General features: G+C 43.4%; 1 protein-coding gene across 1 annotated transcript in view; it reads right to left on the bottom strand.

Annotated features, from left to right (window-relative positions):
• Positions 1-15,997, bottom strand: part of LOC131482920 (zinc finger protein 334-like) — a 303,146-nt gene that overhangs the window by 276,118 nt on the left and 11,031 nt on the right. The window contains exon 2 of the mRNA XM_058679150.1: positions 12,971-13,028. Coding sequence (XP_058535133.1) covers positions 12,971-13,006 — 36 coding nt within the window. The 5' untranslated portion in view covers positions 13,007-13,028. The remainder of the gene's footprint in view (positions 1-12,970; positions 13,029-15,997) is intronic.

Here is a 15,997-nt window from a genome sequence, read left to right as displayed (position 1 = left end):
CCTGCTTCTGCCCTGAGAAAGCAGTCGAGGATGGCCCAAAGCTTGGGAAACCTGCACCCACATGGGAGACCTGGAGGAATCTGCTGGTTCCTGGCCCTGGATTGGCATAGTTCCGGCTGTTGCTGTCACTTGGGCAATGACTCATCAGATCAAAGATGTTCCTCACTGTCTCCTCTCCTCTCTGTATATCTGACTTTGCAATAAAAGTAAAAACAAAAAATATATTTAAAAACAAAGATAAGAGAATCCCTAATAATCCAAAAAACTTATAATACAAGTACAATCTCTCTAGCAAAAACAAAAGCCAAAAACCCTAATATTTCTTTTTTTTTTTTTTAAAGATTTTATTGTTATTGGAAAGCCGGATATACAGAGAGGAGGAGAGACAGAGAGGAAGATCCTCCATCCGATGTTTCACTCCCCAAGTGAGCCGCAATGGGCCGGTACGCGCCGATCCGATGCCGGGACCAGGAACCTATTTTGGGTCTCCAACGCGGGTGCAGGGTCCCAATGCATTGGGCCATCCTCGACTGCTCTCCCAGGCCACAAGCAGGGAGCTGGATGGGAAGTGGAGCTGCCGGGATTAGAACCGGCGCCCATATGGGATCCCTGGGCTTTCAAGGCGAGGACTTTAGCCGCTAGACCACGCCGCCGGGCCCCTAATATTTCTTAATGAAACGCGGCTTTTACTTAGATTTGGAATTTTTTGTTTCCCTGTTTTTGAATCATTTATTTATTTGAAAACCAGAGATAGAGAAATTGGAAAAGGGGCCTGAAACAATAGCCTAGTGGTGAAAGCCCTCACAGTGCACGCACCAGGATGCCATAAAGGTGCCAGTGTGTGTTCTGGCTAATCCACATCCTAACCAGCACCCTGCCTGTAGTGTGGGAATGTGGTAAAGGGCAGCCAAAAGCCTTGGGACCCTGAACCTGTGTACTAGGTCAAGAAGAAACTCCAGGCTTCTGATCAGCTCAGTTCCTTCCATTGCAACTCTTTCAGAGAGTACATGGAGAATCTTTGTGGCCCCTTTTTTCTGTATATCTGCCTCTCAAAAATATATACATATATGAATTTTCTATGATTATTGTGAATGATGTTTACATATGTGATCAGGGTGGGAAGGTTCAAGGCTTAGGGAAAAGTTGACATGATCATTGTTTCCAAGTTTTCTATTTCTTCTTCCTATGGAATTGGACCATATTCTGCTTGGTCATTTTCCATCTAGCTCCCTGCTTGTGGCCTCAAAAAGCATTAGACAAGAAGGCCGAAAGCCATGGGATTGTGCACCTGAATGGGAGACCTGGAAGAAGTTCCTGGGTTCAGATTGGCTCAGCTCTGGCAGCTCCGGCCATTGCAGCCACTTTGGGATTATACCAGTGAATGGAAGATCTGTCTCTCCTTCTTCGTGTAAATCTGAGTTTCCAATCAATAAAAATGAGAAAACACATTTAGCAAATTGTACCTTAACAATGGCATTATACTTTTATTTGTAGTCATCAAGATTTCACTCCTATTGACACATTATAGCACATTCAGTGTGGGCTGGGTTTAAGAATTGTTACACCAGGGCCCGGCGGCACGGCCTAGTGGCTAAAGTCCTCGCCTTGAACACCCCGGGATCCCATATGGGTGCTGCTTCTAATCCTGGCTGCTCCACTTCCCACCCAGCTCCCTGCTTGTGGGCTGGGAAAGGAGTTGACGACGGCCCAAAGCCTGGGGTTCCTGCACCCATCTGGAGACCTGGAGGAGGTTCCTGGTTCCTGGCTTCAGATTGGCACGGACCAGCTGTTGCGCTCACTTGGGGAGAGAAATCATCGGATGGAAGATCTTCCTCTCTGTCTCTCCTCCTCTATGTATATCCGCCTTTCCAAAAAAATAATAAATCCTTTTTTAAAAAAAATTCTTATGCCAATGGTAAACATAGTTGCGACACTGAAAAAGTTATCAAGCTCAATGCATAGTAGATTTATAGGATGATCTTCCTTTAATTTGTGCATCAGTCACAAATTAAATAAGCATGTATTACAGTTTAACTATGACTGTCAACTCAAATGCTACCTGGTGGGGATGACTAACAGCCTGCCTGCCTATGACCTGAGCCATGGCTTAGAGCCATGTTTGCAGTACTTGACCTGTCACATGATTAGAGGTTCTAAAGGGACAGACATGCCTTCTAGTCAATTACAGTGTCATTGTTGTGTGGGAGGGCTGTCTGGGACTGCCCTTCTGCTTTCTCTCTTCCTGGTGAGTTGTGTTCACTTTACAATAGATGGACATGCTCCCGCAGACTGTTCCCGGTGGTTCTTGCAGCCCAAGAACTCTGACACTGCATCCCCTTGGTGGTTTTGGGCATGTTGACAGGAAAATCCTGAGACTCAAAAGCAATAAAAGCAGATACCAAAATGGACAAAGAACTAAAAATATTTCTACAAAGAAGATAATCAAAAGGCAAATTAATTCACACAAAAAGATTTTCAGCATGATTAATCATTAAGTGAATGAAACTGGCAACCACAATGATATGCCACTTTATATCCCACAATGATATGCCACTTTATATCCATTGCAATGTCCTTCGTTAAAACAACCTAGGCAAGAATAACTCAAGCTGTCTTCAAGCAGCCAGGCCCTGTTCTGTCCTTCTAACAACCAGACGAAAGAGGCCATTGGGGCTAGGGTCCTCTTTGTGCACATGCCAAGGCCAGGATGGTTCAAGCTGCCTTTAAGCAACCAGACCATGCTGTGTCCCTCACCTCAGCCAAAGTTGGCCATTGTGGTCCAGGATCCAGTTTGGCACTTAGCCCAGGCCAGAATGGCTCAAGCTGCCTTCAAGTAGCCAGGCTGGGTAATGCCTTTTCCACCACCAGCCAAGAGGTGACACTGGGTACAAGCTCATGTTTATGCTCTCAGCAAAGGCCAGGATGTCTAAAGCTGCATTCAAGCAGCTAGGCTGGGATGCTTGATTCCAGAGCAGGAATTGCAGATTGCTCAGGAGAAGGGGTAAGGGGGATGTGTGGGAGGCAGGACCACTGAAGGAGTATGTTGCAGCTAAGGAATGACTTCTGAAGGACTTCTACTGACAAAAGCCACTTTACCTGCAGGTAAATGAGGGGGCTAACACCTAGTGGTTTGGAAGCCATAACTGAGGACATTTCTGGGTCAGATGAGTGAGTACACATGCCCACATGGGAGACCTGAACTGGGATGGTTAACATGGACTACCACCACCCACCAATGCACACATAAGGTAGGGCTGGGGGCCTGTCTGGCAGGGAAAGATTACACTACTGCCAACAAGTTTCATAGAAGGGGCAGATAATGATAGGCTGGGCCATGATACCCACAGGCATGACAAGAACTAGCTCTGGGGGGATAGATCCTGTGGGGAATATGAGGGCTCAACTTGTGGAACTGCATTTCTGAAGGCTGGCTCAAGAGCCGAGAGTTGTAAAGAATTGAGCAGCACAGGACCATGGAACCCTTTGACACTCATGAATACTGGGATTGGGAACAGGACACACTGGTCCACGCTGCAGCACAGAGCAGTCTGCTGCTCAAAACAACAAGCAAAGGAACCATGGTGGGGGGCAGACCTAGTAGGCATTATAGGGTATCACTTTGATTGGGATGCAGTTCCCAACTGGTGTACATGAGAGCTGAATGTGGGATGGGCACGGTTGGCCTCCACCACAGCATCCACTGGTTTGCATAAGAGATGGGACTGGAGACAAACTTATCCAGCAACTGCAATCACCTGTGTGTGCATAGGCTGATGTGGGTGATAGACTGTGCTGACCCCATCCTTGCAATACAAACACAAGTCTATGATCACCTCAAATAGTTTCTTCAGGGATACTGACCACTGATCCAATGGACACAGAACTTCAAAAATTTGGACAAATGTGGAATCTGTGCATTAACTTTGGAGTTCATGTATCAGAACTGGGCCTCCTCATTTGTTGAATGAACATGCTCAGATGCACATAGGGGATATGGCAGTCTGTTGGAGCCTGCAGATGAAGGAGGGCAGAAAAGATTGGACAACTACCCCAGGCAAACATTGACACTAAAGATCTGGCTGAATGGAAACTATTTCAAATGTCAACCAATGGACCGTGGGAGGATTTCTTATGGAAACCACTTGAACAGAACCCTCAGAGCATGCTCCACATCAGAGAACCTGGAAATAAGATGGCCATTCTACATCCACGGTTCTATTGTAGGGATTCTGGGAGTGGCTTTTCTCCTTCTCTCCACCATCCCCCAGACACAAAAAGAAGAAAATTTGGAAACAATGGTTACATCCTCCTTCCCCTAACTCTCAATCCTTCCTAGCTTAATCAGTATCCACATGTGCATGCATGCTCCCTTCTCAACTGTGTAAACATCATCAAAATAAAATTTAAAGAAAGAACCATAAGAAATTAAAAACTGCAATTCAATACACACATTCTGCAGCATATTTTTATGGCAACCAAAGCACACTCTTATTTCTAACTATACTTCCTATTGCCAATGAGAAAGAACCAACCATGATCAGAGAAATATAGAAATCAAAAGTTTTCACTTTACATGGTCAACACCTGAACAATAACAACTAAAATGTCAAATGGCATCCTAAGCACTGATCTCCAACTCTCCGAAAAATAAGAAGCCAAGTCTAGGAGTAGAAACAGGAAATTCAAAATACAGATTAATGAAGAAATGAAAAAAAACTCTATTCAGCAATACTGAAGATAAAGGAAACATTCATTGTTCTTAAAAGGAAAACAAAATCAATAAACCTTTTACTAGATTAATCAAAAAGTAGGCTCAAGTACATAACATCAAAGGGAAGAAGGACATATTACAATTGGTATCACAGTAGAGGAGTGGATCAGGGCTGTCTGGACAAAGTGGGTTCTGTCACTGCTTGTGAGATGAAAGAGCTGCTGCATTTTTTTCTTTTTTTATATAAACATTATTTTTATTGGAAAGCATGATATACAAAAAAAAAAAAAAAGCAGGCGAGACAGAGAGGATGATCTTCCATCTGCTAATTCACTCCCCAAGTGGCCACAAAGGCTGGAGTTGAGCAGATTTGAAGCCAGGAACCCAGAGCTTCTTCCGGGTCTCCCACATGTGCAAGGCCCCATGTGTTTGGGCCATCCTCCACTGCTTTCCCATGCCACAATCAGGGAGATGGATGGGAAGTGCGGCTGCCAGGATTAGAACCAGCACCGATACAGGATCCCAACATGTGCAAAGCATGGACTTTACCCACTAGGTTATCATTCAGGCCCAGCTGCTTTATTTCTGATCCAGCTCCCTTCTAGTGCCTGTGTGAATGCAGAGGATGTAACAAGTGCTTGATTCCCTGTACTGATCTGGGAGAACTGGGAAGAAGCTTCAATCTGGTCCTGCTTTAACCTCCATGGTCACTTGGAAAGCGATAAAATAGAAGGAAAATCTTTCTAACTCTCCCTCTTCCTCTATAGTTCTGCCTTATATACCAATAAAAGATTTTTTAAAGACTTTTTTTTTTTACTTTTTTATTGCAAAGTCAGATATACAGAGAGAACAGACAGTGAGGAAGATCTTCCATCTTATGATTCATTCCCAAAGTGACAGCAATAGCTAGAGCTGCATCGATCCGGAGCCAGGAACCAGGAAATTCCTCTGGATCTCCACACGGGTGCAGATTTCCCAAGCTTTGGGCCATCCTTGACTGCTTTCTCAGGCCACAAGCAGGGAGCTGCTTTGAACGAGGGGTTGACAAGATTAGAATGAGTGCCCATATGGGATCTCAGCATGTTCAAGGTGAGGACTTTAGCTGCTAGGCCACTGCACCAGGTCTGATAAAATAAGTCTTTACAAGAATAAACAAAACAAAACAAACAAAAAACAAAACAGGAAAAAAACAGGATGTGCAATGGATCACTAGGGACAGTCAACAGCAGTTACAAACAAATAAATAGTAAAAAAAATCACGCTTAATGTCTGAATACTTAACAGTAGCCTACAAACTGAATTTGAAAGACATCAAAAAACTTGAGAAAACCAACAGGCAGTTAGCAGTGAATCAGGAATAAATCTCTTCAAAGCAACGGTGAACACTAGGTGTCTTCACTGCTAGACTCTACCAAATTAACACCATATTTTCTAGAATTACATTAAAAAACTAACACGACGAAAAGCATTCCAAAATTAGGCTGAGCCTAACAATACTTGAATTCTTAAACTAGACTGAATTAGCAGTAGAATGATCTTCAACTATGACTTACTGTTTAAAATAGGGTTAAAAATAAAAGATGGGGCCCAGCGGCATGGCCTAGTGGCTAAAGTCCTCACCTTGAACGCACCAGAATCCCATATGAGCGCCGGTTCTAATCCTGGCAGCTCCACTTCCCATCCAGCTCCCTGCTTGTGGCCTGGGAAAGCAGTTGAGGACGGCCCAATGCATTGGGACACTGCACCCGCGTGGGAGACCCGGAAGAGGTTCCTGGTTCCCGGCATCAGATCGGTGTGCATCGGCCCATTGCGGCTCACTTGGGGAGTGAATCATCGGATGGAAGATCTTCCTCTCTGTCTCTGCTCCTCTGTGTATATCTGGCTGTAATAAAATGAATAAATCTTAAAAATAACAATAAAAATAGAAAGATGGAATTGCTCAGCAAAAATGTAATCTCCATTGCTATACAATTAGTTCTGTATATATTTACTTAATGTTTCTTCTGAAATGATTACTCATAGTTCAGAAATCCAGCTTAATATCATTAAAGTCATAGGCCAATACACCTGATAAAATAGATGTAAAATTCTTATCATAGGGTCCGGGGCACTGGCCTGGCACTGGTCCTCATCTTGCATGAGCTAAGATCCCATGTGGTCACTGGTTCTAACCCCAGCAGCCCACGCTTCCCCACTTGGGAAGTAAACCATCAGACCTTAGATTTTCCTCTAAGTCTCTCCTCTCTATATATCTGATTTTGCAATAAATAAAATCTTTAATAAATATATTCCTATAACACATGTAAAAATGAAACATCACAACAATAAGCTCACATGTACTAGCCAAGGTGCACCTAACTAGAGAATGTAGAAAATGGGCCAATTAATGAAAATCAACAAACCAAATAGTTCACATAAACACAATGAAGAATAAGCATCATTGAAATCACCTTACAGAATGCATTCAATGAACTTCTACATTTATTTTGTAATAACATATATGTAAGTTGAGGAAATCTACAAATACATAAATATATCCAAATATGCCTCAGTTGAAGTCCACAGAAATAGGCCTCAATAAAATAATATCTACAGATAACAAACCTATAGCCATCACACAACTGAAGGCAAAAAACCAAAAGCATCTCCTCTAAGATACATGACCAAATTAGAATGACAACTTTTTATTGTTATGTAAGTTAATATTTGCCCAAATAAAGTGGACAAGGTAAAGAAGTAAAAGTCACAGAAATAAAAATATACTAAATTAGTATACTAAAAAAGATAGTAAATTAGTTGTGATTCTAGATTTCACTGGTTCCCCTGATGTTATTAATAGTGAAACCCAATGAATGCCAAGAGACTGCATTCAGTCATAAAAACAACAAATTCTTAGTTGTTACCAAATAGATGAACATGGATGTAGTGGAATGAAATAAGGCAAATGTAGAAAAAAATTAACATGTTATCATATATAACTGTTAAAAAATAGCTGCAAACTTAGAATTGTGATTGCTACGGGTTGGTCAGAGTGAAGACCAGGGCTAGGAAGGAGGTAGAAAGGTAGCAAAGAGAGACAGAAGGAACAAGATCCAGTGTTCCATCCCAGTGCATGGTGACTGCAGTTCACAATGATAAGGCAACTGGAACGGAGGACCCCTATAGATATATTTAAATACCACATGTACCCAGTGATAATATTCAAGCACATGTTGATCAAAATTCACTAGATTTTTTTAAAAAAATCACAACCATCCCTTCACACTAAAATCTATTTAGAAGATATTAAACACCCCAGCTCTAGGCAGCTGCCTAGTTTGCATTGTACCTAGGTAAGTGTTACTCAGGTGGGAGAAAAGTAGCTAAGAGCTGGTGGGCATCCTGGGCCTGGTTAATGCCAAATATGTGTTAACAATACCAGTGTGTCAGCATAGTAGCACATTCTTTTTCTTTCTTTTTTCTTTTTCTTTTTTTCTTTATGATATGTGGAAAGGACCTCGGGCTGTGTTAATGGAGCTGCCAGCAGCATGGGGGCTGCTGGGGGTGCCTGAGTTAGCTTACACTCAGTACTTGGAGCACTAGCAGCTGCCACTGATGCCAAGTGCTGAAGGAATTCTGGGATTGTGGGTAGCCAAAGCAGCAACTGGAACCAGGCTTCACCTGCTGCTAGCTTCACCCAAGGGTGAGCTTTAGAGTCTTGTGGTGTGGAATTGTTACCCAGGGACATTCATGGATAAGGCCACTGTACATGTAGGTAATGAATGAATCCTGAGGGACACCCAGTGACAGGGCAACTGTACTTGCAGGAAAATGAGGGGACTGAGACATGGTGGTTTGGAGGGGAGAGACCAGAAGCACTGTATGGGTCAGACTGATTCACCAGCCCATATGGGAGTCCTGAGTAGGGATTCTTAGTAAGGAATATTGCTGACTATCACTTGCTAATCCATGCAAAAGTTAGGGCTGGGGATCTGTCTGACAAGGCTAGATCCCACTGCCTGACTGAATGCCGGAACAGGGATGGGTCATATTAGGCAGGGCAATGACATTAGCATGTAGGAGAACCAGGTTCAGGAGTAGATTCTGTGGGGGATATGTGGGCCTAAACCTGTGGAAATGCAAGTCCCACTGGTTAGCTCAAGAGCTGGGAGGGTGATGGGTTGAGCGAGGTGTGATCATAGAACCTGTCATCACTCACGGGTACAGACACTGAGAATAATCCGGGCAGGTCTAGGCTGTAACACCAGCATATGCATCCTAAAAGAGGGAGTACAGTAGGCCAGGCCGCAACATTCATAAGCTCACACAAGGCCAAGATGGAGGGGCAGGCTATGCCAGGCAAGGACCGAGCACCCACTGACATGAGTGAGATCTGGGTCTGAGAGTAGGCAGAGTGGGAGAACTTGGGAAACTCTCCTGCTGGGTCATAGCTCCTGCTGGTGAGCACACTATCCAGGTCTGGGGGTTGGGCAAGGTGGGCAAGTTAGCTCCACCTACTGGCAAATGTGTGGGTTGGTTATGCAAGGGGGCAGACCAGGCAGGGCCCAAAAATTTTACCTCACCAGCAAGTGAAGAAACCAGGCCGGAGCACAGGTCATTCCAGGCTAGGGTGACACATCTACCAGTTTTCATAGGCCAAGGATAAGTGTAGACTGAGCAGGTCTAGGTTACAGTAACCACAAGTATGAGTTAGGACTGGGGGCAGGCTGGGTACGGCCAGGCTCCAGCATTTGAAAGCAAAGGCCAAGACAGGTGAGGGACTATGCCAAGCTGGGTCAGAAAAACCACTGGAAAAAGCAAGATTTATGGCTGGGAACAGGCCTGGCTGGGGAGCTAAGGGTATACCCTGACTAGGTTGTGGTTCCTACTGGTAAATGTGAGGGCCTGAGTAGGGGCTGTTATCTGATCTGGACATGGCTGCAGTCCCTTTTGCACAAGTGTGGACTAGGTCTGGTGTGTGCCACACTGAGCTACACTCCAGCACACACTTGTGCTTGTGAGAACAAGGCTTAATGCAGAATGGACTAGGCTACATCTCTCCCTGTTGAGCTATGTATGAACTGGATGTGGACTATCCTGGGCTGGGCTGTAATATCCAACAGAAAAAAACAGAATGGGTTGAGGGCCAATCAGCAAAGGCCACTGTTTCTGCTAAGACAGGAGATAGACGAAGTAGGTCTGCACTATGGACCCACTCATCTAGCATTGGGATAAGTTCTCATGAAAGAGATTGTACAATTCCTCTGTTGGAACACAGTCCCTGCAGGTAAGAGCAAAAACCATGACAGGGAACAGCCTAGACCAGGCCAGGTTATGGTACCCAAGGGCATGCTTTTGGCTCAGGTCTGGGGCAAACCAGGCTAGGCCAGTTCATATCACCCACTGGCAAATCTGAGAGCCAGAAATAGTATGTAGATCATGCCAAATTGGGCCGCAACACCACACAATTCAGATTAGAGATGGGACTGGCAGCTGGTCGGACTGGCTAGGCTGTAGCTCCCACCTATGAGAGTTTGAACTGGGGGCAAGCTGGGCCAGGCCACGCTGTAGCACTCAATGGCAAATGCTGAGGTGAACTGTGCTATGCCAGACTGGGCCACAGCACATAAGCATTAAAAGTGAGACTCATGGGAAAGCAGGCAAACCCGGGGGGGGGTTGCAAGGAGCTCCCCCATTGAGCCACTACTCCCAATGGTGCATGTGAGAGCTGGTATTTGGGCAGACCAGTCTGGGCAGGGCTATAACATTTGTTGGCCTGCATGTTTACGGAACAGGGAAAATCAAGGTGGGCAGACTGTACCTACTGGTATGTGCATAAGCCAGAGTGGGTTAGGATTGGGTTGGATGGGCTTTGCCACAGTATCACTTAGCAGATGATGGCTCCAGCAGAGGGGGTGGGGCAAATTCTTCCAAGCTAAACTGCAGAAACACCTAGAGTGCAAGATCCAGGGTGGGAGAGAGCCCATGAGGGAAATAGTAAGCACCTCTCTAATAGACTGCAACACTCATTGCTATGTATAGAAGAGAGGGCTACAGACAGATCTGATCCAGCAATATGAACCACCAACATGTGCTTAAGCTGATTGGTGTGATAGAATGTGCTGGAACCTCTATTGGCATGCACACAAGAATCAGGTCTGGGATCACATCAGATCAAGTTTCTTTGGGGATCCCCCCCAACTGAATCACTGGATTCAGAACTCCAACCATGGAGAGAACTGCAGGTTCCAGGGACTGACAATGGAGGGTATTTGTTAGAACCAGGCCTCCTCAGTGGCTATGACGCAGCAGTGAACAGCATATTCAGGTGCACAAGGAGGATATGGTAATACATTGGAGCATGCAGAGGACACTTGTACCGTAACAGAGCATGAAGAACAGAACAAGCTAATCAACTATCCCAGACAAATGCTGAAGGTGAATACGTGGACAAATGGAGACTCTAAGTTGGACTATATCAACCAGTGGATTCTGGACAGATTTCATTGTGCTTGAATGGTGAGATCGGCAGTAATTCAGAACTGCTGAATTATCAAAACCTCAGAGCATGCCCCACATCAGGGATCATGGGATGGTTGGGAGACTGTGTGTGGCTTCTCCCTTTATCTCCTCCCTTCCCCCAGATACAGGAAGAAAAAGAGAATGTGGAAATGGTGATCTCACCTAACTTTCTATAGCTTTGACCAACCACTCCATACAACAATGTAAAAAAATCACCAAAAATAAAAGTAATTTTAAAAAGAAATTCAACAGTCCCCAATTGACAAAGTATAAAGTACAGTGGTTTTTTTAATTCCTAAAAAAAAAAAAAAAAAAAAAAAAAAAAAAAACAACACAAAACAATTTACTTACTTAAAAGTGAGAATTACAAAGCAGCAGTCAAAGCCAGCCAGACAGAAAGATCTTCCCGCCACTGGTTTACTCCCCATGTGGCCACAAGAGACAGCAAGGTCCAGGACAAAACCAGAAGCCTGAACTCCATTCTGATGCTCCAGAGGGATGCAGGCATCCAAGGAACTGGGACATTTTCTGCTATCTGCCAAGCACATGAGCAGGGAAGTAGATCAGAAAGTGAACATCAGGGACTTAACTGGTCCTTATATGGAATGCTGGCATTGCATGCAGCAGTGTAACATGTTATCTCAAAACATGCCACAAGGATGGCTTAAGTAAATCTGGTAATCAAAAGTCAGGTTGCTTTTCTCACTAAACCTTCTACTCATCCCATACCTGATATCCAATGATGTTATCTGGTATTTTGTATAATGTAAATACTACTGCTGGAAAACTAACCTTGAACCTAGATGGATATTTACACTACTTTTACAATGTCACTATTTATTTGACAGGATGAATGACAGAAAAACAGATGTTTTGTGCAATTTTTTTTCTGAATGCATTTACTAGCTGTGGCTGTGTCAGACTGACTCCAGGTCTCCCTCTTGTATCTCACATGTGGGTGGGACATATGCAAGGACTTATACCACCACCAGATGCTTCTCAGAGGCATCAGTAGGAGGCTGGGATAGAAAGGGTGGAGTAGGGTGGACTAGAATCAGGTGCACTGTAATTGCATGCATTCACACCACCACACTGACACACCCTTACACTGTTTTATTTATTTTAATACTGCTGTCGGCTTATTGTCAATATATCTCAGACTGGCAAATTGCAGTAGTCTAGTGGCTAAAGTTCTCACCTTGAACATGTCAGGATTCCATATGGGCACCAGTTCTGATCCCGGCAGATCCACTTCCCATCCAGTTCCCTGCTAGTAGCCTGGGAAAGCAGTCGAGGATGGCCCAAAGCCTAGGGACCTTGTACCCATGTGGGAGACCCAGAAGAGTATTTGGGCTCCTGGCTTCATTTTGGCAAGCATGGGCCTTTTCTGTCGCTTAGGGAGTGAATCATTGGACGGAAGATCTTCCTCTCTGTCTCTCTGTCTCTCTGTATATCTGACTTTGCAATAAAAATAAATCTTTAAATAAATAAATAAATATATAACTATATATATATATAGCTATATATATATATATAGCTATATCTATCTATCTATATATAGATAGATAGATATAGCTATATATATATAAAACAGAAAACCTAGAGAGGAAGTTTCAACCAGCTTTGACAGTTCCAATGTTTTGTCATTAAAATTTTACTTTCTTTCTCTCACAATTTTTTTTCATTTTTGCTTAAAAACTATCATCATACTCCTCAAATACAATGTAAAGCAAGCTGAGAAGTAAACAAACAACTTACTGAAGGTGTGTTGGTGTTCTCCCGCCGGGGAAGCATGTAGCAGGCTGCAGGGCTACACCTGCAAGAGAAGGTGGAGACAGGGAGTTATGCATTGGTCTTGATTGTTCCTAGCCTCTTCAGTGGTTCCCACTGTGCTAAGCAATGTCAACTTGGAGGCAGACACAGTGGCTGGAAAATAAAAGCCATAAGCTTCCCTGGGCAAGAACAGTGCCTTACAAGGGACAAGGATGCATCCGGAAAATAGTATCAATAATTCCAAAAATTGACAGTGATTAAAGTCAAGTAATCATTAGGTCAATGCAAATAATTGCCATTTATTTAAAACTAATGTTACTGGGACTGGCACTGCAGCCTAGTGACTAAATTCCTCACCTTGCTATTATGCCTGGAACACAGTGGGTGGGTTCCAAGAACCCTCTGGGAAACCTACATAGATTCCTGTTGCTGGACCAAGCATGGCAGACCCTGATATCTTGGGAGTGAATCAAACAGCTGATGGAACATCTCTCTTCTCTCTACAATTTACTTTTCAAATATACATAGTATTTATGAAAATGATTGCAAAGAAACATACTGTATCTAGAACAACATATTTTAAGTTGATTTGAGGGTATATCTTGGTGAGTAATAAAGAATTACATTTCAAATTCAATTAAAAGAACTTCACAAAGACACTTCTACAACTGACATTTTTATGCATATTTGGGCATTCTACTTCCGTTTATTCTTCTTTATTTTATTTTTAGTTTTATGATACAATTCCATGGGCTCTGGGATTTCTTTTGTTCCTGGGCACTGCAATATTCTATGCCATATGACCAGCAGTGATCTAGCACGCTACACCACAACGCAAGCACCAAAGACTAGCCTTTTTGACTCACTACTAGTAAAAATGTTCTCATGAACCTTAGGTGTCAGATCATATTTTTTTTTTAAAGATTTTATTGTTATTGGAAAGCCGGATATACAGAGAGGAGGAGAGACAGAGAGGAAAATCTTCCATCCGATGTTTCACTCCCCAAGTGAGCTGCAACGGGCCGGTACGTGCCAATCCAATGCCGGGACCAGGAACCTATTTTGGGTCTCCCATGCGGGTGCAGTGTCCCAAAGCTTTGGGCCGTCCTCGACTGCTTTCCCAGGCCACAAGCAGGGAGCTGGATGGGAAGTGGAGCTGCCGGGATTAGAACCGGTGCCCATATGGGATCCCGGGGCTTTCAAGGCGAGGACTTTAGCCACTAGGTCACGCCGCCGGGCCCTGATCATATTTTTTTAATATCTTCCACCCAATGATTAAATCTCCATGTGACCGCAATGGCTGGTATGCACTGATACAAATCCAGGAGCCAGGAAATTCTTCCAGATCTCCCACACGAGTGCAGGGCCCCAATGCTTGGGGCTGTACTTGACTGCTTTCTCAGTCTACAAGCAGGGAGCTGGATGGGAAGTGGGGCTGCTGGGATTAGTACTGATGCGTATGGGATTCTGGCATGTTCAATGTGAAGACTTTAGCCTCTAGGCAAGCAAGCTGGGCCCTGATAATAGTTTTTTTTTTTTATTACTTCATTTTATAACCCATTCTTCAAAGACAAGCACATTAATGTTCCCTTTCCCCAAAAACTCTGGACCTGAAACAATCACTGTAATTCATGTCACTGATGTGTGACAATGCCTTATGCTTACATTTATATTAAATGCAGAATACCCTATAGAGGAAAATCACGTTTAATGCAGAATGCAGTTTGACCTAGTAAAATGCACCTGAAATTTTTAAAATGATTTATTTCTTCCATTTCCAGTGCTAAAAATCACCTAAGAATTCAACACAAAATTTACGAATTAAATTCATTGTTTTTCAATTATGACCATCACCACCATCAATTTTTTTTCTGCAAAGCCTTTCTTTTTTTTCTCCATTTTTTAAGATATATTTTTGACAATCTTTACATAGTTAATTAGGGTAAAAAGGTTCAAGGGTTACAGGAAAGTGGGTAAGAATGTTATTTCCACATTGTTTCCTTCATGTATCTGAGGTAAAGCGGGATTGTAAGGGAGAAACCCCACCCAGTCTCCCACCCATCCCAGGTCCCTGTTGTGTAGCATGCTCTGAGGGTGTTGCTCAAGTGTTTTTGATAGTTGAACAGTTATGAATTGCAGCTAATCTCACCACTCCAAGCACGAAGAAATTGCTGCAGAACCCACTGGTTGACATGGTCCTTCATAGAGTCTCCATTTCCCCAGTTTTTCACTGCCAATATATAGCTGAAGCACCACCATCAATTTTTAGCTATTTATACCTTGTAAAAACCGTTAGAGTTGATCACAGTGGTAAAGTTTCTGATTGGGAGCAATACAACCCAGAGTGCCTGGTTTGAATGCAAGCACCATGCCTGATTCCATTCTACCTGCCTGAACAGCTCCACCCTGGGGCATCACTGAAATATGAAGTTCAAGCAGACATTTCAGTTATGTTGAATTTAACACATAACTTCCAGCTAGTAACAAATATTTATTTATTTGAATTGCAAGCAGAGCTTACATCTGGTGGTTCATGCTACCTACACTTACAAGCGCCAAGCTGAGTCAATCCAAAATTAGAAAGGAGGAACTCTTTTTTGTTAGAGATTATTATTATTATTTGGAAAAAGACAGGTATGCAGATGACTAAAGCCAAAGGTAGAAATGAGGAATTGCATCCATGCTCCCATAGGGATAGCTAGAAACCCAGTTTGGTGGGACATTTTTGCTGTCTATCCAGAAAGTTGCTAATTAGAAGTAGCCAAATCCTTTGCTAGCAATTTGAAGGATACCATGGGTATACATATCACCTAATAAACATGCTGTACTACCATACATGCCTCATTAACTCCCAGTTTTAACTTAATCTAATATGGTACAACAATTTGGGAAGGGAACCAGCTTCTGACAGTAATCTTTACATGCTGTCTGTCCTGGCCTCTAAAACAAAAACACACAACAAGATGGCACCAGCATCCTGTGGCTAAGCATCCACCATCAGTGCTGTCATCC

This window comes from Ochotona princeps, chromosome 21, assembly GCF_030435755.1.
Source record: "Ochotona princeps isolate mOchPri1 chromosome 21, mOchPri1.hap1, whole genome shotgun sequence".
Classification (NCBI taxonomy): domain Eukaryota; kingdom Metazoa; phylum Chordata; class Mammalia; order Lagomorpha; family Ochotonidae; genus Ochotona; species Ochotona princeps.
The sequence above is the reverse complement of the archived record's forward strand: the minus strand, read 5'-3'. Positions and strand labels throughout refer to the sequence as shown.